Source organism: Prionailurus bengalensis, chromosome A2 (assembly GCF_016509475.1).
Source record: "Prionailurus bengalensis isolate Pbe53 chromosome A2, Fcat_Pben_1.1_paternal_pri, whole genome shotgun sequence".
NCBI lineage: Eukaryota > Metazoa > Chordata > Mammalia > Carnivora > Felidae > Prionailurus > Prionailurus bengalensis.
In genome coordinates, this window is record NC_057348.1 from 36,450,878 (window position 1) to 36,475,311 (window position 24,434).

The 24,434-nt window shown below is 42.6% G+C and overlaps 1 protein-coding gene and 1 non-coding gene across 2 annotated transcripts; both read left to right on the forward strand.

The window, feature by feature from the left end:
* Positions 1–2,533: 2,533 nt before the first annotated feature.
* ARL6IP5 (ADP ribosylation factor like GTPase 6 interacting protein 5) lies at positions 2,534–22,689 on the forward strand. Its single transcript, XM_043587905.1, has 3 exons — positions 2,534–3,384; positions 18,496–18,713; positions 21,048–22,689. Exons 1-3 carry the CDS (start codon positions 3,209–3,211, stop codon positions 21,218–21,220), a joined length of 567 nt encoding a protein of 188 aa, XP_043443840.1. The 5' UTR covers positions 2,534–3,208; the 3' UTR covers positions 21,221–22,689.
* LOC122488822 lies at positions 6,215–6,318 on the forward strand. Its single transcript, XR_006298744.1, has one exon. It is a non-coding gene; the product is annotated as a U6 spliceosomal RNA (small nuclear RNA).
* Positions 22,690–24,434: the final 1,745 nt, after the last annotated feature.

The following is a 24,434-nucleotide window of genomic DNA, read 5'->3' on the forward strand; positions in this document are numbered from 1 at the left end:
TTTCTCTGTCAAAAATAAATAAACATTTAAAAAATAATGAATCCTTAACTCTTCACTTATGAACTATGAGACCTTCGGCACTTTTGGGTCTTTATTTGTAAAATATTTACTTTGTAAGACTGAGAATTGGATAAAACACAATGGTTCTCAAAATATAATCTCTGATCAGGCATATTAGCATCACTTGGGATTTTGTTACAAATGCAAGTTCTCACACCCACCCCCAACCTTCTGCAAGGCCCTGAATGATTCTATTCAAAATAAAGTTTGAGAACTACTGATGTGGAATACATATAGCCTAATGGGTACTCAGTAAATGTAGCTGCTGTTAATAAATTATGATATTGTCTCCTCTTTGTCCTTTATTATTCCCCAATCAGGTTGAGTTTAATAGCATTCATTGAGCTGAAAATTAGTGCCAGGCAGTAAATGGGAGAGGACAGAGTTCACAGTCCACAGTCAGTAGCAGGAGATACCAGCCACTTTCCCAGGTCAGGTGTCTCGACATCAACCCAGAAAGCTCTTTTTTTCCCCCTCCAGACTACTCTACAGGTGGAAACCACTGAGATTAAACCGGTGCTTTTCAAAACAGGCTCATGTGGGCTGGACCCCAGCAATGCTACTTTCAGGAGATCTTTTGATTAGTGACAGCAAGCACCACAGCCCCCTCAGATGATAGAAACCAACAGGTACCTTGGAAATCACCTAGTCCAAACCTACCTATTTCACAGGGAGGAAGCTGAGGTCCAGGAACAGGGTGCTGCTGGATGGAGAAGAGGTCTGCAGAGGCATCTAGCCCTGCATCTGTGTGCCTTGGATCTAACACCTAGACTCCTGTGGTGGTGTTTTGGTAGATGACACCAGGCACTCCCACTGGCTCAGACTGACCAATTAGAGACAGCCAGCAATGAAAGTAACAGACATGCAACAGATTTTTTTTCATTGGAATGGAATATATCATAAACTATTAGACTATCCACTGTGGTTTGTATACAGACAGATAAATACTCAGGTGGCCCTGTCTAGAAGCATAAGTGTGGACATAAGAGCCCCAGGAAAACCTTTACATTGAATTTGACCCCCTGAATGAAATGTGGCAAAAAGCTGCTACTAATAGCATTTCAAATAGTACCTGACATAAAGTAAGGATTCCACATGTGTCCATTTTTATTTGAAATGATTTTGACAAAGGTAGAAATGTGTAGTGGAAAAAAAAATTCTCTCATATGCAGCCAGAGAGAGAAGCATGATTAATATTTTATGAGAGAGGGAGAAGGAAATCATGGTAAATACAGTTATATCCAGCTTTTTTTGTTGATGTTTATTTTTAAACCTCTTTGGAGGTTTAAACAAACAAATTCTTTTTTTTTTTTAAAGTAAGCTCCATGCTTGGGGCGCCAGGGTGGCTCAGTCGGTTAAGAGTCCGACTTTGGCTCAGGTCATGGTCTCACGGTTAGTGAGTTTGAGCCCCGTGTCGTCTGTCGTAGGGCTCTGTGCTGACAGCTTAGAGCCTGGAGCCTGCTTCGGATTCTGTGCCTCCCTCGTTCTCTGCCCCTCCCGCACTCGCACTGTGTCTCTTTCTCTCTCAAAAATAAATAAACCTTAAAAAATTAAAAAAAATAAATAAAGTAAGCTCCGTGCCCAATGTCGGGGGGGGGGGGGGATGGGGTTGAACTAAAGACCCTGAGATTAAGAGTCACACGCTCCACCAACTGAGTCAGCCAGGTGCCCCTAAACAAATAAATAAATATATGCTGAACAAACGTTTACTGCATATCAATTGCCTATGATCAATGAGGAATCATACTATTACTAAAAGACATGTGACAGCTTATGGTCATGCAGTCCTGAGCAGTTGGAAGGGTCTTGGTCGCAGCTCCTAAGGCTCACTGATCTCTCCAACAGGTGCAGGGTCCTAATGGGGCTGGTATGCTGGTCACGACCTAGATCATTTTTTCAGCTAGCCCACAGTGCTGCCTCTTGAAATTCTTAAGCCCCAGGGAATTCCTCCACACCCTCCTACTTCCTGTAACTGATCACCAAGGTCTGGCACATCTCTCCGGAGCACTCCTCTTACTGTAATATATTGAAGTTAGTTTCCACTGCATTGCAAGATCCCTGAAGGCAGGGCAAGGCTGAATTCTTCTTACCTTTTTAAAAATCCCCCACAGTGTTTTTATAGTGCCTTGAAAGGACTTAAAATATCTGTTGGCATCCTACTGAAGTTTTCAAACTTTTAGTGCCCTATCAAGCCTACTCAGATACAGCCACACCAATAAAACTGCAAGATAGAGAAAAATCAGAGGATGTTCATAATAAAGCACCGAGAATAAATCAGGTTAAAGCACTATTAATACCATACATATGAATCATGGCCTGTGCTATTATTAATAACAATAGCAGTAATATCTAATTGTAAGCAATTACTGTACACTATTGGTCACTGCAGACCATTGTTTGCTTTCAAATGTGAATGACCTCCCAGCTCAAGGCTGATGTGACTCGAGTGACTGCAGTATCAGAATAGCACAGTAGTTCAATAATTTTTTCCAGAAAAGACAGAGTTGCAGAAGAGAGAGAAGTGAAAAAACAAGCCAGCCTTTCCATTCTACACGTCCTTCTTTCCCATTTTGCCAATCTGATTTCACTCAGTGACTCATGGTGAAACAGAAAGCATGAGAATTGCATTCAGATGTGCAGAGGTTAGTAACTAGTTAGTTTTCAAAAACAGCTCATCTTCAGTAACACTATAGTTGCCTTCCATTCCATTTCTCTTAGACTGGCATCTGAACAGCTGCAAAAAATTTCCTTAAAGTCTAGAACATTCTTAGGTTAAAGACTCAAAAGGGATATTTTAAAGGAGGCTGTGTGTATTCGGACTGGTAGGGAAGTCATTGCCATCTCGCTACAGCCTGGGGACTTCCGCTGGTTTCTTTCTATCATTTCATCTCTATTTTGCACTCTGCCCCTGGCTATGCCGCGAGGCCCCACTTTTCCTGTAACCAACCTCTCAGAGCCAATCAAGAAGTAAAGAAGAGGAAAAACGCCCGCCCGCTCCCAATTTCTTTCGCTCCGCTGCTCACCAACCTCAGAGCCGACTGAGCCAGAGCGGCTGTCAACTCCAACCCAGCTCAGCTGATCGGTTGCCGCCGCCGCCGCCGCCAGATTCCAGAGGGGGAAGAACAAGAAGCTGAGAGACAAGACAGACATGGACGTGAATTTCGCTCCGCTCCGTGCCTGGGACGATTTCTTCCCTGGCTCTGACCGCTTTGCCCGGCCGGACTTCAGGGACATTTCCAAATGGAACAACCGCGTGGTGAGCAACCTGCTCTATTATCAGACCAACTACCTGGTGGTGGCTGCCATGATGATTTCCGTTGTGGGGTAAGTGGGGTCCCCCTCCGGGGCGCCGATCGAGGGCGGTACTGTGGGGCTCCGGTGCACAAGATCCCGGGATGTGGAAAAGCTCTCCACACCCAGCCTCCGCCCTGGCAAGTGCAAGCGGTCAAGCCAGTGGAAACTTGTCAGGGCGAGGCCGCAGCCGTCTTGTGGTCCCCTTTTCCATCCCGCGCCTCGGGCCCAGAAGTGGGGGGATTCCTAGGGGTGAGGACATTTTGCCGGCTTCGGACAAGAAAAATGACTTTTTTTCCCCCCCTCTCTGTACCCTGATTAGGCACTTGCTGAAGGAGATGTTCGCAGTGCCCCTGTCTTGTAAAAATAAGAAGAAAGAGGGAGGTGGTGAAACCCTATCCTGGGGCTGGCGGGAATGGGCGCCGCCCTGGGAGACTTGGGCGACGGGGTGTGGATCGGGATTCTGCATTCTGGGGTGTTAGTGTAAAAAGGGTACCTAAGGAGGGACGTGTTTTGTCGATCTCTCTGCGTAGTGCCCGCCACACTGTACAAGGAATCTGAGCTTGGGAGCAAGAGGGTGGGTGTTCCCTGGTGACGCATCTCCCGGTGTGGGGTGACGGCTGCGCTGACCCCAGGAATGGGGTTCTCTTGCTTTTTCATCCAGGAGTTGTCAGGCGTGGTCACTCTTGCTGCTTTCACTTCCTGGTGTCGGTGTATTCAAGGCCTTTTCAGTGCCTGATCTGAAAGTGTTCTGTGTTACATAGGATTCCACCGCTTCCAGCAGACGCACCTGCTTTACTAGAAACCACGTTTTCTTGTAGTTTACCCCTTAAGAAATGCTTCTCTTACTTTTGCAGGATGGTGATATTCTAGATCTGGCTGATTCTACGCCCCTCTAAAGAAAGAGGCAGCCTCAGACTTTATAAAGGAACGCGCTTGCCATTACAGAGGGAAGTGCAAGCTGGCCTGGGAGAAAGAGGAGAGAGCCAAACTTGGAGGGGGTGGGAAAGGCCAAAGAGGGTGGTTTCTTGAGTTGCTTTGCTGGTGTTTGGCTTATCGAGTCACTTCTCTGTGCCAGGCTCGGAACACAACAGGATCAATCAGGCATGAATTCTAGCCGATGGACATGTGGCAGTTGTTGAGAAGCCGTAGGACCAAGTACCCAGCACAGAGGAGAGAGAGAGTTCGCAATTTCCAGATGTGTGTGGTTCAGAGTAGTTGCCCCCATGCGGAAGAGAACGCTCATTGGTGGGATTTGGTAGACAGTGACACAGGCCCTCATTCTGTGTTGCTTGAGGAATCACCAACTCTGAGAATGGCTCAGTGTGTGGAGGGCACAGGTTCTGAGCCCTCTTTGAGGGAGGGTGGCTGCCAAGAGGCCTGAGGCAGCTGCCTCCAGAACCTTCCCCTAACCTTATGCTTGAGGCTCCTTTGCCAGAATGCTAAAAAATGTCTTTAAAACAAAAACCAAATAGTATATAGGATTGTATCCGTTGGTTTGCTTTCTTTTTCTTTGCTCCCCCTTGGGAAAGAAGCAATCCAGACATTTTGTCTGCTGATCTAGAGGTGAGGCTTTTTTGAGGTAGCCCCCCAAACTTCGTTAATCGGGCAAAGTTTGACGCAGACCCATCAAATGTTCAAAGAAAACTGTTGCTTTTCAGAGAGGTGTACTGCCCAGACCAGACACAGGCTTTGATGGAATCCATTTTTCACTGTGAAGGTCAGGGTCCAGCCCCCTGGCTAAATATAGCTCCCTCATTATGGTGCCTTAGCCTACTAATTCAGGCAGTTTGGAGTGTTGGCCTTCCCATTCTCCTTTTCAAATAGGAGATGTTGGTTGGCAGTGACATTTTTGAAGATAAAAGTGAAAAAGAGCCATCTTTATTTTTTATTGACCTTATTTTTAAAGCCATACAAAAGATACAGGCCAGAAGTAAATTGTTTTGAAAATTACATGCGTGTAAAATAGGAGATTTCCTCCATACTGCAGTAAGAATTTGGTACATGATCCTTGACTGTTTTCTGTGTCCACAAACACACATTCGGTAATTTTTCCACAAACGGCTTTTTTCTTTCTTTATAATCTAATAACAACAAAAGCAATCATTTATCGAGCTCTCCGTGTACCAGGTACTTTGTTCAGTAATTTACCTGTATTGTTTTGTACAACCCAATGAGGTGAGATGACATATTATCATCATTGTTATTATTATTGTTGCTGAGGCTCAAAGAGTATAAATGACTTGCTTAAAGTCACAGACCCAGTCTTGTGCTCTTAACTACTATGCCATCTTCTTATGAGTCATGAGGTTTAGAATTATAATCTCTTAAACCTGGAAGAAACCAAGTATCTTCAGGGTCAGAGAGCTTAGTTGATTTTGGAACATTTCTCATTCTAAAGAGAACTCTCCTCTCTTGATGATGTCAGTAGATGGGTGGGTCAGAGCAGTATTAGAAGCTGTTTATCTGGATCCTCTACAGGCATCTGATAGTTTCCTATGACATCTTGGTACAGTGTGTGTGAAAATGTCGCCTGGGTGCTTACTGGATAAGGAACCGTGTTCAAAGGGTGTTCTGTCCCCTAATAGTAAGGAGGGGCCTCCAGGGCATTGTTAGATGGCTCCAGCCTCAACTGTGAATGCTCCTGTGTTGAAAACTGGCTTGGGTGAGGATGGAGAGAGCCCGTTCTTGCGGATTGCAGAAAGGAAGAAGGAAAACCAAACACCTATCATCTAGCTCCAAAGAAGACACAAAGGGCTACCTTGGTAAAAATGGACAGTAAGAGGGATTAGGATAAGATAAATCTGTACATGAGGGCTGATCAGGCAGGGCCTCATAATCCATGGGTAGAAGTTTGGTCTTCACGCTCAGTTCAGCAACATATATACTAAAATGGGAACGATATGTAGATTAGCATAGCTCCTGTGCAAGGACGACATGCAAATTTGTTAAGTGTTCCATATGAAAAAAAAAAAAAAAAAAAGAATAAGGTCGGTCTTCATTCTAAAAGCATGGTTTACCAGGCATGTGACTTCGTCTCAGTAGGTCTACTCTAGCACTAAGCTAGCACATTAGTTTTGAGTAAGTTTCTTAGCTAACAGCCCTTGTTGAAGGCGTCCTATCTCCTGGCTCTTCAAATAGTAGAAAGTAGTGGTTAAGAGTGCAAGCAACAGAGCCAGATTAAGTGAATTTTAAATCCCAGCTGCCAGTCATTAGCTCTGTAAGTGTGGACTTGAACTACACCTGGTCCTCAGCCTCCTCATCTATCAATGAGACTAATTATAATACCCGCCCTCATGGAGCTTCTATGAAGATTACCTGAGTTAATACAAACAAGGTTCTTAGAATAGTGTCCGGCTCTTAGTTTTTGTTCCACAAATGTTACTTATTATTTTTTTCATCATTTGGTATGATCATGGAGATTATTGAAACACGTAGAAAGCATCTTTACCCCAGCAGCTGTATCCACCCAAGCTCCAGCTGCCAACTTACCTACTCCTGCTTCTCCTTCAAGATGCAGGGTTGGTACCATGTCTTTGAGGAAACATTTTCCCTTTTCCCCTCACTGTCTTATGTTAATTGGGCCACACACCTGTGCCTTTATCTTTCCTGGTAGTTACCTCACAGGCTTTTAAGTTGTCTGTTTCTTTGTCTCTACTCTGGACTATAAATTCCTTGAGGTCAGAGACCGTGGGTTTAATGTGTGATTATTTCTTCTTTTTCTTGTTGTGGTTATCATTATTTTTATTCGCTGTATCCCTGAGGCCTACTATATAGCAGATGCTTAGTTGGTGAATGCAAATGTAAATAAATGAACAGAAGGCCTCAACGTAATCACGGGGGCAGCTTTTAACCTACCTAATGGAACAAATTATTTTGAAGCACACAGCAGCACGTTAGTTAGTACATAGCAAGGAGATGCTCCTAAAGTGATTCCAACTGGGTCGTTGCTGACAGCACTTGCTACCCGTTGGTCCGGATTACTGTCATGTAAAACATTCAATTTAGAAAAGATCAGAAGTCAAGCTCTTCACTAATTCCTATTGCCCTTGTTGAATTTCGGTGAAATACTCTCCCACAAGTTTTCTCAACATCAGCACTGTGACAATTTGGATCATATAATTCTGTGTTGTAGAGAGCTGTCCTGTGTATTGTAGGACAGTTAGCAACATCCCTGCTGTCTACCTTCTGAATGACACTAGCAACCAGGCTCTCAGCTGTGACAGTCACAAATGCCTCCAGACATTCCAGGTGTCCCCTGGGGGTCAAAATCACCCCTGGTTGAAATCACAGGGGTGGTAACCTTGGCTTTGAACTACACCTGCTCAAGTTTCTGTAGCCAGGAAAATCATGATAATTTAGTGATCACCTTCACTAAATAAGTTGGTTTATAACAAGTTACAAAAACAGAGTTCTTGGCAGTTACTTAGCAAAACAGTTTGGTTTTAGCTCCCAGCTTCTGACTTTTCAAACCTAAGAATGGAGCAGATTTGAAACTTACACGGCTTTGATGATTATCCTTGATTTATTAAATTTGTTATGCGATCATTCTTTTATTAATCTGCCTGGAAGACTGTACTGATTCCACCGACTCAGACTTTTTATTTTTTGACAGAATTCTGGCAGTTGCTTTTTTAGTTTTCTGCTCAAAAGTTCACTTGCTCTGGAATTCCTATAAAATAGGAATTGTATGACTTTAGTTAATATAAAGTACATTAAAACCTAGCAAGTGATAACAATTCAACATTAGCTGCTGTTATTATATTAACTTCTTGGTTACAGGTATACTTGAAATTCTAACAACTTGTGTATTCTCTTAGAAGTATTAGAGGATGAATACACTTCAGTGGTTTTGCCATAATTGCAACTTGTGCTTCTTGTAAACACTTGGGTTGCTTTCCTTGAAGACTTCAGTTTCCTTTTGAGATTCAGGCATCACTTCAGAAGAGGTTAAAAGGAATAGCGTAAATAACAAGCTGGGAAATGTGTGTTTTGCTGAAAGTGGCTTTGCATTTTTAAAATCAAGATTGAAGAGGACCTAACTTACCGTCTCCATCCTTGACACGATACGTCTTGGCACTAAATATTCTTTTTTTTTTTTTTTTTTAAGTAATCTCTATGCTCAAGATGGGGCTCAAACTCACAATCCCAAGATCGAGTCAAGTGCCACACTGACAGAGCCAGCCAGGAACCCCTAGATACTCTTCTTACCTCACACACAGCAATACAAGTCTCTGCCTCTATTTTCAAAGTGAAACGCAAAGGCAACACCTAACTACACTTGAAGTTTAAATGCTCAGTATGGGATACAGTCTGATTGTGGATGGAAATTGCTTTGTGCTTAATAGAATGCCAAAAGAGTGGAGCTGGAGAAATCTAAATCTGTTCCGGGCCATGGAACAGCAGCATCTCTCACCCTGGGAGTTTGGAAATGCAGAATTTCAGGCCTCTTCCCAGCTGCTGGGACCTACTGAATCAGAGCCAGCTTTTTGACAAGACTCCCAGATGATTCATAGGCACATTAAAATTTAAGAAGCACTGGTCTGGTCTGGTCTGGTTCAAAAGAAACACTGAGAAAATTTAAATAAATGTACCCATATGTGCAGGTGTTAACTTCAGAAATTCTACATACATCATTTTTGGAATGGTCCAGGATCTTAACTCCCCAAGTAGTTTCTGATATACATCCCCAAGTGGAAGTTGAGAAGTACTGATCCCATCGAACCCCCAATTTCACCAATGTAAAGGCTGGAGTTCGTGTGGCTACTTAGAACCAAAAACTGCTATTAAATAGTAGCTTCTTTTATTGATATGAAGTACTTTTTTTGTTAAATCATCCTGCAAATATTCTGCATCTCCTATTTAACCTAATTCATCTGAACAGCCGACTCTCATACATTTGTAATTATTGGCCCGTCTTATTCTCACAAATTACCCCCCCCCTCCCCCCCCCCGCCATCGGGACTCTTATTTCCTGGCACGGCATCAGGAGCGCCAACCACACACAGAATTTTCAAACATATAAATGACTCCAGTGCATCTGTAGCCAACAGGCTCATTTATTTTCATTTGTGTACTTTCAGGCCTCCCCTTTAAGACAGCACGTGTAGCCGCTGAACAAATGAGCCTGTATTTTCTTGAAGCACCTCTCCACCATGTGGCCTGTGGAGGTGTTACCAGAGGGTGAAACCTGCAGCTGCCACTTTATGCTACCCGTTGTTTGAAATGGCAAGGGATTTCTGGAAGGCTGGTACTTCTGTTTGAAAAGAGCATTGCTTTAATCTCTTCGGAATGAGGTGGTCCTATAATACGTTCTAAGCCTTCTGGCTACAGCCTTTGGTATTAAAAAATGGTCAGATGGATTATACCTTTTAATGCTGCAAGGATGAAAACCCCAAGTTTCTAGATGGTAAAGGAAGAGCAGGGTAAGAGAGCCCTGGGATGCTCTGAGTCGGAATGTATTAAAACATTTGTAGATGAAATCAATTGCAGTGCTTTTATGCCAAAACCTAGTGGAAAGGTTTTTGAGATTAATCAGCTTCAACACCAATGCTACAATATTACTCTTATTTTTGTTGTTTTATCCATTCACTCCACAGAGTACGAAGCATTTACTGACTTCTCAGGCACTGTGCTAGGAGATATAGCGCAGAATAAGAATCTGTGATCCCTACCTTCATCATGCGTAGTATCTAGAGGCTGCAAGATGAAACTACACACATAATAATTAATATTTATACAAGCATAGCAAGTGTGCAGAAATACCTACACAAACATGCTTTCCTTTTTTTTTTCTTTTTGTAATGTTTATTTTTGAGAGAGCACGAGTGGGAGAGGGACAGAGAGAGATAGGGAGACACAGAATCCGAAGCAGGCTCCAGGCTGTCACCACAGAGCCCGACCCGGGGCTCGAACTCACAAACTGCGAGATCATGACCTGAGCTGAAGTCAGAAGCTTAACCTCCTGAGCCACCGAGGTGCCCCAAACAGATTCTTTTCAACCCGACTTATCTCATTTCTCCTGTACATTACGATGCCAAATTTCAAAACTCAGGTATTAAAAATGGGGAAGGCATTGAGTATGTAGACAGAGGAAAGGGTAATTATAATTTTCTCTTCCTCACCTGCAGCTGACATGTCTTTTACTCAGTTCAACGAGTATTTACTGAGCACCTACTCCGTGTCATACAGTGTCTAGGCCCTGAGGATATGAGCAGGAATACAACTCCACCCTGCCTTCCTAATCCTCCCAGAATTCATCTTCTCCTGCTCTCCCATACCTCTTTATCTACACTTGAGGTATGCACATGCAATGTTGGCATGTCTTTCCCTGACGGGTGATGTGCTTCTTATGAGTACAGAACTTTTCGAGGTCTGTCAACACCCAATAAAATTTTAATCTCAAAATTCTTCATCTAATAAGGGTTGTCTTTCATTAAATCCTTGGACACCATTTATGCAACCTTGTTCTTGGCTTCTCCCCACACGCTTTTTTAAAAAAACACTCCCACCACCATCAGTCAGGGGTTGGTTGTTTCTGTCTCCTTTTCCTACTTTAGGATTTACAGTGATTCTGGATAAGTGTGCAAATGAGCATATTTGGGATTCCTGGCCCCTTTTGTAGAAGGCAAAAGCTCTCAATCTACTTAATAGGGGCCAACACCTCTGTATAAGAAATTGAGTTCTAAAAGATGAACTTGACCTATCCACTTAATACCAATTTGTGCAGCACTATTGGGAATTTCTTATTGTTTTTCTTTTGGGCAAATGAATTCTCTCCTTTATCACTCAGCTTCAGAATACATACCCAAACGATCCTCCTCTGTCTGTTGCGTTGGGCTTGTTCTCTTACTTCAGAGAACACTTTCAAGCCTGTGATCTTGGACAAAAGCTGCAGGCTGCCTCTCTGTTCTGCAAGTGTTTACCATAAATAGGATTTCTCAGCCTGCTCTTAGATGGAGCCTTCACTAACGGGGACACCGAGATGGCAGAAAGTCCATCCGGAGTGGGAAACTGAGGCTTTGGTTCCTGCTTCTACTTACCTGCTTCAGTGTGCCCTGAGTGTGGCTCGTCCCTCAGAGAAACAGAAGGGAAGGCAGAAATTGGGTGTTGGTGGGAGGTGGACAGGAGCCTACTTGTAAGATGGAAGATTATGTGTCACCAGGCTCATTTGCATTTGCCCAAACCCAGCCTCCTCAGCCAGCGCTGTGAGAACCTGCCATGTGAAGGCGATTTAATTTACTTTACTAAAAGGATTCAGAAAGAACAGTTGGTAAACAAATATCTCTCTACTGCAGCTTAAAAACATTATTTGTTGTGAGGGTAACCATAGGTTCCTAATTGCTGAAAGCAATGATTAGTATACACGAGAGTCCATTATACTATCCTCTTTACCATTGTATATGTTAGAAATTTGCCATGATGCAACCTTTAAAAGGGATTAGTTGCCATCTAATCAGAGCCTTGTACGCCGTTATTTGAAGCTGCATCACTGAGGGAAGTATGAGATGTATGGCTTCTAAACCAGGCCCAATTTATTATTTATTAAAAATAAAAGAAGCCATTAGCTTCATAAACACAAAAGAAAACATGGAGGTTCATGAGATATGTCTTATTGTGAATACTTTCGACCTGCCAACTGCTGCAAAGACGATGGATCATTTGGATGTGAATGTTTAGTTTCATGTTGCCAAGTACCCAGGATGCAATAGCTATACATACACAGCAAGAATGCAATAAATACTATGGGTCTTCCTACTTCAGTTGGTTAAGAAAATCTCAACGTTAGGTTACTATGCCCTTTCTGTGACAAAAGAGACAGGCTCCCATCCCACTTTCAGTGCCGTGAAGGCTCCTTTGCCTGGTGATTATTAGGCCTAGGCGACACTGATCGTGTTGTCTTGAAACTGATTTGTACCTTTCCATTTATACTTTATAGTCAGAAATATTTCCTGCCAAGATGGAAGCTAGGTAGGGAAGCTAAAGCAACCATGGGAGACCCTCGGGGTTATCAGAGGAGTCACAGAGCAAGAGGGGCCTATATAGACAGGTGTGCAGGAGTACAAGTCTCCCTCTGCGCCACCCCACTCTCCCTCCTGGCCCCCAGCCATACTCGTGGCAAGACTTACCAAGTTCCTCCTGCCGGCCAGCCAAAGGGCCCTTTCACCCCATCTGAACATGTCATGTTCATTAGAACTCCCATTTGCACGGGCATTCACATAAAGTTTCCTGTTTTTCTTTTTCCTCTGTTTGTTTCATCACAACTCTGTGAAGGTACAAAGACAGGGACTATTTCTCCAGTGATATTTAGTGTACAATGAGAGTAAGAGTGATTCGTCCAAGACAAATCTCCCATCGCTTCACTTGTGGCCATGCAAAGTTCCTGGGCTTCTTTTAAATAACATGAAAGTACGCTAGATCCTTACTTACCTTTCTTCTTTCTTTCAACAAACACGTATTGAATACCTACTGTATGCCAGGCCCTGTACCAGGTGCCAGGGAGACAATGTTACAGTCCCAGCCGTTAGAGAGCTTCATCTCTAGTGTGAGACAGACATTCATCCAACACTCAGTCAGGTAAATGTAAAACCACCTCTGTGATCAGGGCAATGAAAGTGAGGCCTATGGTGCTATCACGTAGTCAGAGAGATGGATTAGGCTGGGAGTTGAAGGCAGTAGGAGTGACTCAGGCAAAGAATGGCTTGTGTGCAGGCCTGTGGGGGCCAGACCCAGGGTGAGTTCTAGAAACCCCCCGAGGGCGGGGTGTGGAATCAGGAGGCCATGTACGTGGAGAGCACAGGCTGGGCTACCAGCCCTTAGTCCCCTCATACTCATTATTAAAAACACCCCTTACGGGGCGCCTGGGTGGCACAGTCGGTTAAGCGTCCGACTTCAGCCAGGTCACGATCTCGAGGTCCGTGAGTTCGAGCCCCGCGTCAGGCTCTGGGCTGATGGCTCAGACCCTGGAGCCTGTTTCCGATTCTGTGTCTCCCTCTCTCTGTGCCCCTCCCCCGTTCATGCTCTGTCTCTCTCTGTCCCAAAAATAAATATAAAATGTTGAAAAAAAATTTAAAAAAAAAATAATAAAAAAAATTAAAAAAAAATAAAAACACCCCTTACTCCTGGCAGATGCAGTCCAAGCTAGATTGTGTAGTGAGTGAACTGTGGCCTGGACTGGCGCCCCCCGCTTACCTCAGCTGGGCCTCCGCCTCCGTGTCCTGGGTTCAAACTACACAACTGTTTGTAGCAGCCCTGGAGGTACAGGCAGGCAGGAGCCAGACCCTGTGGGGCCGTGGAGAATGTGTAACGAATTGTGTTTTTATTCTAAGAGCAAGGAGAAGCAAGAGAATGGATGGGTGGATTCATATTTGCAGTGACTCCTCTGGCTGTTTCAGGACCACAGCAAAACATCAACCAATTTAGACAGATCCACTGTGAGTAAATTGTTCCCTCCCTTTCTTGGTGAGTCAGGCTTCCTCAGGAACCAAACTACAAAAATAGCTTTTTGGGTTAGAAAATTGGAACTCGATGCGAAGCTCCTTCCCCTGCCCGGAAAGTGTTTCACTGCCTTTTTGACTCTTGTTGGCATTGTAGCGTGACAGGAGTTACCAGGTGTGCCCTTGACTTGATCTGAGAACCTCTGTTTTGGTAAACTTTTATCGCCAACTCTATAGTTGATGGGTTTGAGGACGTACTTACTAACCTGTCCATTCGTTAGCTTGTTTATATGCAGAATGAGATGCATTTTTCAAGATGTGTCCTAGCTCTGAAGTTCTGTGACCAGCCAAGATTTTTCTTCCCCCTTCAGGGACTTGTGCTAAAACCATAGCTATAGCTACCCGATTCATGTTGGTACGTTCAGGACATGTGTCCACATCTGCTTACAGCAACCTTCTTTCAGAGAGAAGTGAGAATGCCATGGGATTTCCCAGAACGATGCTTCATTGCTGACCCCAAGTGGAAGAATACTGAGAAGGCGTGGGGGAGGTTCCTGAAGCTGCTCAACAATGCACAACGGGTTATAGTATGAATTGCTGCCACACTTACATCAGCTGGCACCCTTTTCTCTCCCCTAAACCCCTAGAAATAGGTTTCTTCGCTTCTCTGGGCCTTGGTTTATTCATCTGTGCAATGGGACTGAACTGATTTATTTTTGAACGCGCTGCTACAGGATTCTGTGATGGGACTGTAAACCTCTTTACAACTGTGGATGTTTCCACTAGAATTTTTAACCATTACATTTATTTATTTATTTACTGACTTACGGAATAGGATGTGTATACATATAGGTATATATTTTTATCCCACAAGAGGAAAACATACTGAATGCTTTTGACTTGTTAAACTAGGTCCCATTTCCACCAGGGACAGAAAGTTACATTTGTCCTCTCCCTTTGTCCTCTCCACTCCTCTCTGCCCTTCTCCCCCCCTTCTACCGCTCTGCCTTCCGTCCTCCCTCCCTTCCTCCTTCAGGGATTACCTGTAAGTGAAACTCCACCATCAGAGCCCAGTGGCAATTGTGCCCACGAAAGCTGGGGTAGCATATTTATGGAAGTTTTTTTTCCTAAAGGTTCTTGGGCTTTCTTGTGGGTCGCTGTGACTAAGAGCCCCGCTATTGACTAAAAGCTTTGCTCATCTCAGACGAGAACTGGCTCCCCAGTTCCTGCACTCATTGGAAAATGAAATTAAACTCTAGAGGGTGGTGTAGGTGTTTTATTTTCCTCCAAGTGCAGGAAGGCGCCAAGGCATTGGAGCGGTACAAATTTTACTCTTTGTTAGAATGGAATGGCACTTCAGAAGAAGGGGGGGAAATCGTTTCTGCTCCGAGTAACTTTGTTCATTTTTTTCCAGCTTGGAAACTTGGTTACTTTCTAATTATAGACTGTGTGGCTGGGCGTGTTGTAAGCTAAAACCAGTTCTATAGGGCTCTGTGCTCTGTTCTTTTCCCTTGCCTATGAAGAACAGGAACAGGTGACAAGCAGATTTGGAATTGCTTGAGTCAGGCTTGGATTTTTTGTTGTTCTTTGTCCTGGGTTTTATTTAGACATTCAGCATAGATGCCTATTTTACTTCAACAGAGAAAAATAGACAAAGCTTGGCATACTCTTGATTTTATGCTTCACTTCATGAATCATTTTAATAGCTGTTCTGTAAAGAACTGAGTAGGATACCTTTGCCACTTTGCTACCAACCATCCAACCATCGATCTTTTATTTGCACTTTATGCAAAGTGTTTCCTTTAACTTGAACCCTCCACTGTAGTTTTTTGAGTTAATGTAGATCTTTGCTTTTCTTTACAGCTGAAAAATATTTGGGTGAAACTAATAAACAAATGGGGGTAAGCTACCCATGATGCTACTACCCCTGTATAACCAATGTAGTCTTTCAGGATAATTTCTTCTGGAATCTCTTGAGAGCTAGGAATGAGATTTATTAATCGGTGACAGTTCCTGGGCCTCTCCACTCCATTTCCTCACCGCCTGCTGAAAAAGATTTTATTTTTGTCCTAATTCTTCCTTTCTCCAGGCCTATAATTGTCTTTCCCAGATTCTGGGCTTAAATCAGCGGATAGGGCATAACCCAGATAAAATTTTAAAAGAGAGAAAAGTACAGAGTGACTTGTGGCCCCCAGATGATAAAGAAGTGGTGAAGGACAGACAGAATAGTTCATGTTCTGGGTACTGGAAAAGCCTAGAGGAGTGGGGTGGTGAACCCTGGCCAGAAGAAGATCTGCAGAATGAGTAGGGAACCAAGGTTTGGGTCGGAGAAGGAACAGCTTCGCTATGAAGTATGAATTGAAATTGCATTCATGTTATTGGAGAGATGACGGAAGTAAAGATAGGCTGTTGTAGCAAGCCTGTGCCAAGCCTGGGTTGGGATCAGGGAGCAGTTGCTTTTATATTTTTATATTTTCCTTTGTTGCATGTTCATTTTATTTCTAATTACAAAATAATATACTAATTGTGAAGCTTTCTACTTCTGAGCTATACTATATGTATATACATGCATATATATATACACATATATATATATATACACACACATATATATGTATATATATCTATCACATGTATATATCTATATATGTATATATATCTATCACATGTATGTATCTATCTCCACCTAACAGAATTACAGTTGCTTTTGCCCACTCAATATATTATTAGTGTCTTCTTTTATTATTAAGTATTTAAAATAGCTGTATATACCACCTCTAGGCAATTGTTGGCCATACACGTTATTTCTAAAACTTTTTAATCATATGCTACTCATGTGAATATTGTTACAACTCAATCTTGGCATTTTTGTTTATTTCTGTAGACTCTAGTCTGAGGAAGAGATTTATGGCCTGTAGGAGGATAAGTGTTTGCAAGAGTTTTGAATGAAATAAGCAACTTACTATTATGGGATTTAACTTTAAATTATGTACTCCTATACTACTCTTACCATTGTTTAATAGCATGCATTTTAATAGACCTTTTTAACTTTTCCAAAGCACTTTCACATTGATTATACCCCCAATTTCACCCATTAAGGCATGTGATACTTTTACTCTTATCTGAAACTATTTCAGATAGCTTTTATGTTGCAGAAGGTAGAATCAGAGCTACAATTTAAAGGGATTAAAAAAAAAAAGAATCTTAGTTATCCTGAATATGAATCCTGCTCTGAGTATGAATCCTTCGTCTGTTTTATTTCAGTGAAAGTAAGCTCTTGGCTTCACTTTCCATTGCCCCGTTTGCTTCTGTCCCTCATTTCCAAATCTGTCATGTTGATATTCAGAGCATGATGAAAACACACTGACCCTCATTGTCCTTCCCAAGTAAAATACGCGTCAAGCCTATTGTGAGGGTAAGAAGTTAGTAGCTCATGGGACTTGCTGATCACAAATGTCACATTCAGGGTTCTGTATTCACTGTGGGTTTGGGTAAGAGTGGGGGCTGTAACACCCAGTCATTCTCTCTTATGAAATACTGGATCTAAGTTTTCTTCTTTATTATCAACAGTAATGTAACCTTTGACTCCCATAACAATGAAGCCAGAGGCTCTGTGCTTGGAAATCTCCATTGATAACCCATCCCCTAATGATACTCTCAGCCCTTTTAAAGAATTATAATGGATTCTCTCTGCCAAGAGTCATATACTCAAATGCCTCCATGGGCCAGGCAGGTTATGTAAGAGAGAATGCAGGGCAGCTGTTAGGAAAACAACGATCAATGGCAGCTCAATGGGGGCCTCTGTGTCAGAGATGCAGGAGATGGTGAGAGGACAAGAGGTAATTGGAGAGCATTTGTTCTATCTGAAAGAGAAGGTGCTCCAGCCAGTGGCTGACATGTGGAAAAGTGGGCCTACTGTTGTTAGATTTTCTTGTTTATAGGAGAAGTTAGAAATCCCAAGTTTTATGGACTTTCTAAACAGCGCGATTCAAATAAAAGTTCTGTAAACACCATTCAATGCAAACACATATGTGACAGTAGGCTGGATCTGGCCCACGGAGGCCATCACGTGACTTGCATCTGTTGTGGCAACTCCTATGAGGATTTGAATAAGCCTGCAGAGCTCAGAAAATACGTGAGCACTGTACTGGATGTGCACCAGAGCCCAGGAGATAATGAAAGTGAAAAGCCCCTTCAAAAGAGGCGGTCTCTTTTAAATTTTAAGAGGCCTTTTAGCTCTTCGCTACCATTACTATAAGAATGAGGACCACTCTCGGCCATAGGACTGTTGACGTTTCAGAAAATGTCAACATCACGCTGCAGGGACATACAGTGTCCTCAGACTTGTCTGTGATATTTTACAGGTGCAATAAAAGCCATGTATGGATTTGGGGCCACCGGCGGGGGGGGGGGGGAGTCTTTGAAAATTGTGACCTCTAATGAGACGGACTGACCGCTTTGGTGGGAGTCAAACTACCCAAGTGTGAATCTTGGCTCCACCGTTTTCTCACCTCTGTGCCTCACTTTCTTCATTTGAGAAATAAATTAATAGCATCTCCCTCATCGGGTTATGAGGATTAAATGAGCCAGTTTAGATAGAATGCCGAGTAAGTACTCAACACCTGATTTGCTCTTCCTTACCTTTCTGATCTTCCCTTCCTGCTCCCACGACTGCTGACCCAGGCTCCCTCGTTTTTTCGCATTCCAGGTTCCTGAGCCCCTTCAACATGATCCTTGGAGGCATTGTAGTGGTGCTGGTGTTCACGGGGTTTGTGTGGGCAGCACACAACAAAGACATCCTCCGCCGGATGAAGAAGCAGTACCCCACAGCATTTGTCATGGTGGTCATGTTGGCCAGCTACTTCCTCATATCCATGTTCGGGGGAGTCATGGTCTTTGTGTTTGGCATCACTTTTCCTTTGTTGCGTAAGTGAACCTCAGTCTTCTTGTGCCTTAAAAAAAAATGTAGGAGCAATTGTTCATTGGGAATATCCTACCCTGTTTCTTCCATATGTTGACATGTCTGCAAAATTATCACAAGTTTCTGAAACAGCAGATCAAGGCTAATGGTGCAGTAAGTCCATAGATTTAGGTCTACTGGGTGCCTGCTCTGTGCCAGACACTCTTCTGGGGCTACAACAATAAACAAAAGAAGTACAAATCCCAAGTCGCACAGCAAGAAAGTTGTACAGCCTGCACTGGCCTCCAGATTGGTCTGATATTCAAGTCCGTTCTCAATCTTTAAGTGCCATTCATACTGATGCATTCATACTGATGCAAGAATGAATGTATTTCATTGGGAAGTAAACTAGTTACTCTCTAGTTACTCAGTATATCGTGTTTAGTGTCCAACTTTCCTAAGTCTGTAAGAATAATTGGCCCAGAATATAGTTACCAAGTACTCCAGTTCTGGTGAAGAGAACTAGATATTTTCTAAATTTTACATGCATTGTTTGCTGAGATCCCAAACACTTGAAACCTGAAATAGAGAACAGATATAGTTCCAGTCTCATCAGCAGAAATCTACTTAAAATTCGATTATATTAAGTGACAGGAACAGTCTTTTAACTTCTTAATAGCATTTCACATGTGTATTTTTTCCATTAAATAAAATCAGTTGCTTGTTTGGGGATATGTGAGATTAAGCCCAGAATATTTATAGATGGATCCCACACCTTATTGGACAAAATATTTCAATCAGCAAAGTCAAGACTTTTAAAAATATTCCTCACATTTACCCTATATACTAGAGGCTCAGTATTTCAAAGATTCTGCTTTGACACACAGCTTGTTAACTTCAGTGCCTTTCTACATCAGGGCCTGAGACAGGCCAGTGTAATGAAATGTATCATAGGTAGAGATCAAGGGTCCAGATTTTTCTTCCTAGACATGCTGGAAACCAGCCGTGTGCTTTGGACCAGGTATCCTATATGGGCTGTACTTCACTCATCTATAAAATAAGGAAGTTAGACAAGATTAGTGACTCCCAGACCTTGATGATCTTGAGAATCATGTAGGACACTTGTAAAAAGCACAAATTTCCCAGCCATATCCCTTAAAGATCTTGAGTCTGTGAGTTGACAGTGCTCCTCCCCAAAACCTGTATTTTTAGGAAGCTCCTCAAATGTTTCCAATGGCCAGTCTAGATTGGGAGCCTCCGGATAAAATGCACACCAGTGTTTCTTAAAATGATGGTCCAAGATCACCTATATGAGATTCATCCAGAGTGAATATTAGCATTTTACATTGTGGAAACCTACCTCAGTCTTACTGGTCTGAATTTTGGGTGGTGGAGACCTAGGATTTGCCTATGTAACAGCTCTGCAGGCAATTTATACATACACAGCAGTTTGAAAAATCGCTCCTGGTAGATCACGTGGGATGCCTATTTAAAATACAGATCCCAGGCCCAACCCTCTAAGGTTCTGGTTCAGGAGGTCCAGGAGAGGGGACAGGGAATGTTTCTCAATAAACAACATGAGTAATTCTAAATGATCAAGCAAATTCGGGAAACTTTAGGGTACCTGACATGTGTAAAACCTTTAATTTTTATCTATTTAAAAAAAAATTTTTTTTTTAACGTTTATTTATTTTCGAGACAGGGAGAGACACAGCATGAACAGGGGAGGGTCAGAGAGAGGGAGACACAGAATATGAAGCAGGCTCCAGGCTCTGAGCTGTCAGCACAGAGCCCGACGCAGGGCTAGAACTCACGGACCGCAAGATCATGACCTGAGCCGAAGTCAGCCGCCCAACCGACTGAGCCACCCAGGCGCCCCCTTTAGTTTTTATCTATACATCTATATCCATCACTTTGGAAAAATGCCTCAGGAGGTGCCTCCAAGGAGGACTTCACCTGATCATCCCTGAAATCCCTGAATTGAGCATGAATTCCTTTCTGGAAAACTTTGTGTAAGGTTTTTATGTAAGTTGGAATCACACTGGTTCACTTTGAATTTCAAGCCATTTAAGTGGCAGCTAAAAAGGTAACAATATCAACGTGAAAAAGAGAAGGTGTGGTTGGCAGATGACAGTCCTGCCTGCTGTGTTTTCCTTCACACACAAAGAACACTTAATATATGACTTAAACACCTTTCTATCAAGTCCAAGGATCCATGTGAGGACTTGGGTAAATTGGAGAACCAGACTGGACTACAGCTAACCGTGGCAGTCGACCCAAAGTGTGAAGATGGGGAGCCTAAGGCTGCAATGGGCAAAGAGCCGTTGCTTCCGTGCTAACCACGTTTCTCTTTTCCGTAGTGATGTTCATCCACGCGTCATTGAGACTTCGGAACCTCAAGAACAAACTGGAGAATAAAATGGAGGGAATAGGCCTGAAGAGGACACCAATGGGCATTGTCCTAGATGCCCTAGAACAGCAGGAAGAAAATGTCTCCAAATTCGCTGACTATATCAGCAAAGTGAAGGAATAAATATAAGGGCTGCCACGGACATCCAGGTGTGGTTTGTCCTCATGCAGACCTAGTTTCCATTTGTGTTCTTGAAATAGGAGGTGCCTGTACCACCCAACTATCTCTGGCAGCATGCATGTATAGGCCAAGCTGTTAACATCTCTGATGTGACAGAGGGAAGCCCTCAGAAACCGAAAGAAACTACCCTCCTATTATGCCTGAAGTTTCAAGTGTGTTTATGCAACTGATAGGAAATGGATCACACTTACTTCTTTAGAGAAATAAAAACAATTATGGATTGTACAGCAACAGTACTGTTAACTTGTAGGAAAAAAATAATTGTAAAGTATCAAGGCAATATGAGTAAATGAAAAAAGACTGTTAAAATAGATGTCATGTGTTAGCCTGTTTTAAGCACCACCCTCCCCCCCCCCCCCACCCCACCCCCGCCCCCACCCGCATCATTCTCCTCCAAAAATATTCCCTGGGACTGTAATATGTGGAGTCTAATTTAGTTTAGCTTTTATTATTCTTCTTTTAAAATCAAAGATGATCTGTATCACTTTACCACCCGTTTGACGTGCAGTGAAAACTGGATAAACCAGTTGTTTTTATTTTGTTTACAAATAGAAAGATTGCTGTTTTAGGAGATATTTTGTCAAGTTTTTACAAATTTTTAAAATGCTAGTAATGCCTTTTCGCTAGCAGGTATTTGTTGCAAATTAAATGTCATCTTCTTTAAGGAGGTTAGAGCTACGGAACCTGTATTATTCTTGACAGTCTTGTTAAAAAAAGCAACAACAAAAAAATAAAACTTGAGTTCTGTTTATATTGCATATTTCTTGCTGTTATGGCAAAAAGGTGTCCAAGATAATGTTTCTTGTATTTTTTTCACTGTTTAGCTTTTAACTGGAACATTGAGAAGGAAGGAAATCAATGTGCATTTTATTAATTCCTTAGGGGCACAAAGAGAACAATAATGGCTAATCTCTTGAAATCTGAAAAGCATCTTTAGATGACCAAGCAAACAGACATGAACGTGGGAGTGATCAGCGGCTTCTGCAAATCATGAAAATTTTAGATAGCAATTGTTACGACCACATGTTTTTACAGATAGGCATTAGAATTACGACAGCATGAGTTTATGTATCCTTTTACTTTCTTCCTTTTATTTCTCATGTATTTAGAAATAGGTTATACAAAGATGTTTTGCTTGCCAATTGGGTGATTTCATAGATGAGTAGAAAACACGTGGGTTTCCCTAACACTGAATTATGAAGACAACTGGAGTGGTACTTACCGGCGAGACTCTCTGTACATCCTAAAATAAGAAGCAACTGCATATGCCACTCCCATCTTTCTTGCGTTTTTATTCCTCAGCCAACCTGCAGCCATCATCTCTAGCACAGCGTTACCACCGTGACTTCACAGCCACGGTCTAGAGTTTGTACCCTTACCCAAATATGGAGAATAAAATTTATCAAAGATTTTCTGCGTGTGAGAGACGTTGTTTATTAATGCACATCTGTGCTAAATATCTGGGAGACTCGGTGACAACCCTTGAAACAACAAGGGTGTGCTATACTGCACGACCCGCTCTGCTCGTGTTTCAGATACACTAGGTCCCCCCACCACACGTCAGTTACCTGCTGTCAGCCTCAGTCCAGAAGCAGATGATCCTCCTTGTGACACATCGTCAGGAGGTCCACAGTAGCTAAACACTACACATCAGAGCGCCTACAACATTCCCTCACTTCATCTCATCACGTAGAATATTTCTCATCCCACGTCATCACAGAGGAGGGGTGAGTATGTACAATAAGGTAATTTGGATAGACAGACTGCATTCACGTAACTTTTATTACAGCATCATTGTTCTAGTTTATGATTTTTGTAGTTAATCTCTGTGCCTGGTTTAGAAGCTAAACATTCTCCTAGTATGTACAGGAGAAAAACAGTATATATAGGGGGTTCTGTACTATCTGTGGTTTCAGGCATCCAAGGGGGGTCTCAGGACATATCCCCACTGGATTACGTGGGGACTATGGTACTGTTTAACAAAACTTTAACATTTTATTAATTTCCAGCCGAATAACATTGAATTCCAGTGGGATCCTGTTCTAAACCTGACACACTTTAGCCCCTTCCACTTTCTACATGAATTCTGTAGAAAGAATGCAATCTATTTGGGAAAAGTGACAACTTAAATAAAAACTATACTCATTACAATTACTAACGGTTGGTCATCAATTATAGAATAATAACGATATACACATGTAGCATGTAAGTGCTATATATTATTGCATTTTAAAAACAAATTAAAGGGGTGCCTGGGTGGCTCAGTCGGTTAAGCGTCCGACTTCGGCTCAGGTCATGATCTCACAGTCTGTGAGTTCAAGTCCCGCGTCGAGCTCTGTGCTTACAGCTCGAAGCCTGGAGCCTGCTTAGGATTCTGTGTCTCCCTCTCTCTCTGACCCTCCCCCTTTCATGCTCTGTCTCTCTCTGTCTCAAAAATAAATAAAACGTTAAAAAAAATAAAATAAAAACAAGTTAAGGGGTACCTGGCTGGCTCTGTTGGTAGACCATGCCACTCTTGATCTCAAGGTTGTGAGTTCGAGCCCGACATTGGGTGGAGAGATTATTTAAAAATAAAATTTTAGAAATTGAAAAAACCAAGTTTCAAGTGATGTTACATCTTAGGGGGGTGACTTATCTATGTGCATACGTTCCAGAGGACACTGAAGAAGTTAAAATCTTCACCTAATTTTTAGGGAAGGAGTCGGTTGATGGAAAAAGCGTAAGTAAGCTGCTTTACCTGTCTCTTGACAAAATCTGTGCACTGAAGCAGTAAGCTATGAATTTGAATCCTCTTTTCCCTTTGCACATCTAAGAATAAATACCTCTTTTAGGACTATTAGCACTCGTTTAAATTCCTGACTTTATTAATACTGTGGCTATACAAACAAAGGCACAGGGCTTTCAAGAGCTTCAACTACTAACAGTAAGCTTTTTTTTTTTTTTTTTTTTTTTCTCAACGTTTATTTATTTTTGGGACAGAGAGAGACAGAGCATGAACGGGGGAGGGGCAGAGAGAGAGGGAAACACAGAATCGGAAACAGGCTCCAGGCTCTGAGCCATCAGCCCAGAGCCTGACGCGGGGCTCGAACTCCCGGACCGCGAGATCGTGACCTGGCTGAAGTCGGACGCTTAACCGACTGCGCCACCCAGGCGCCCC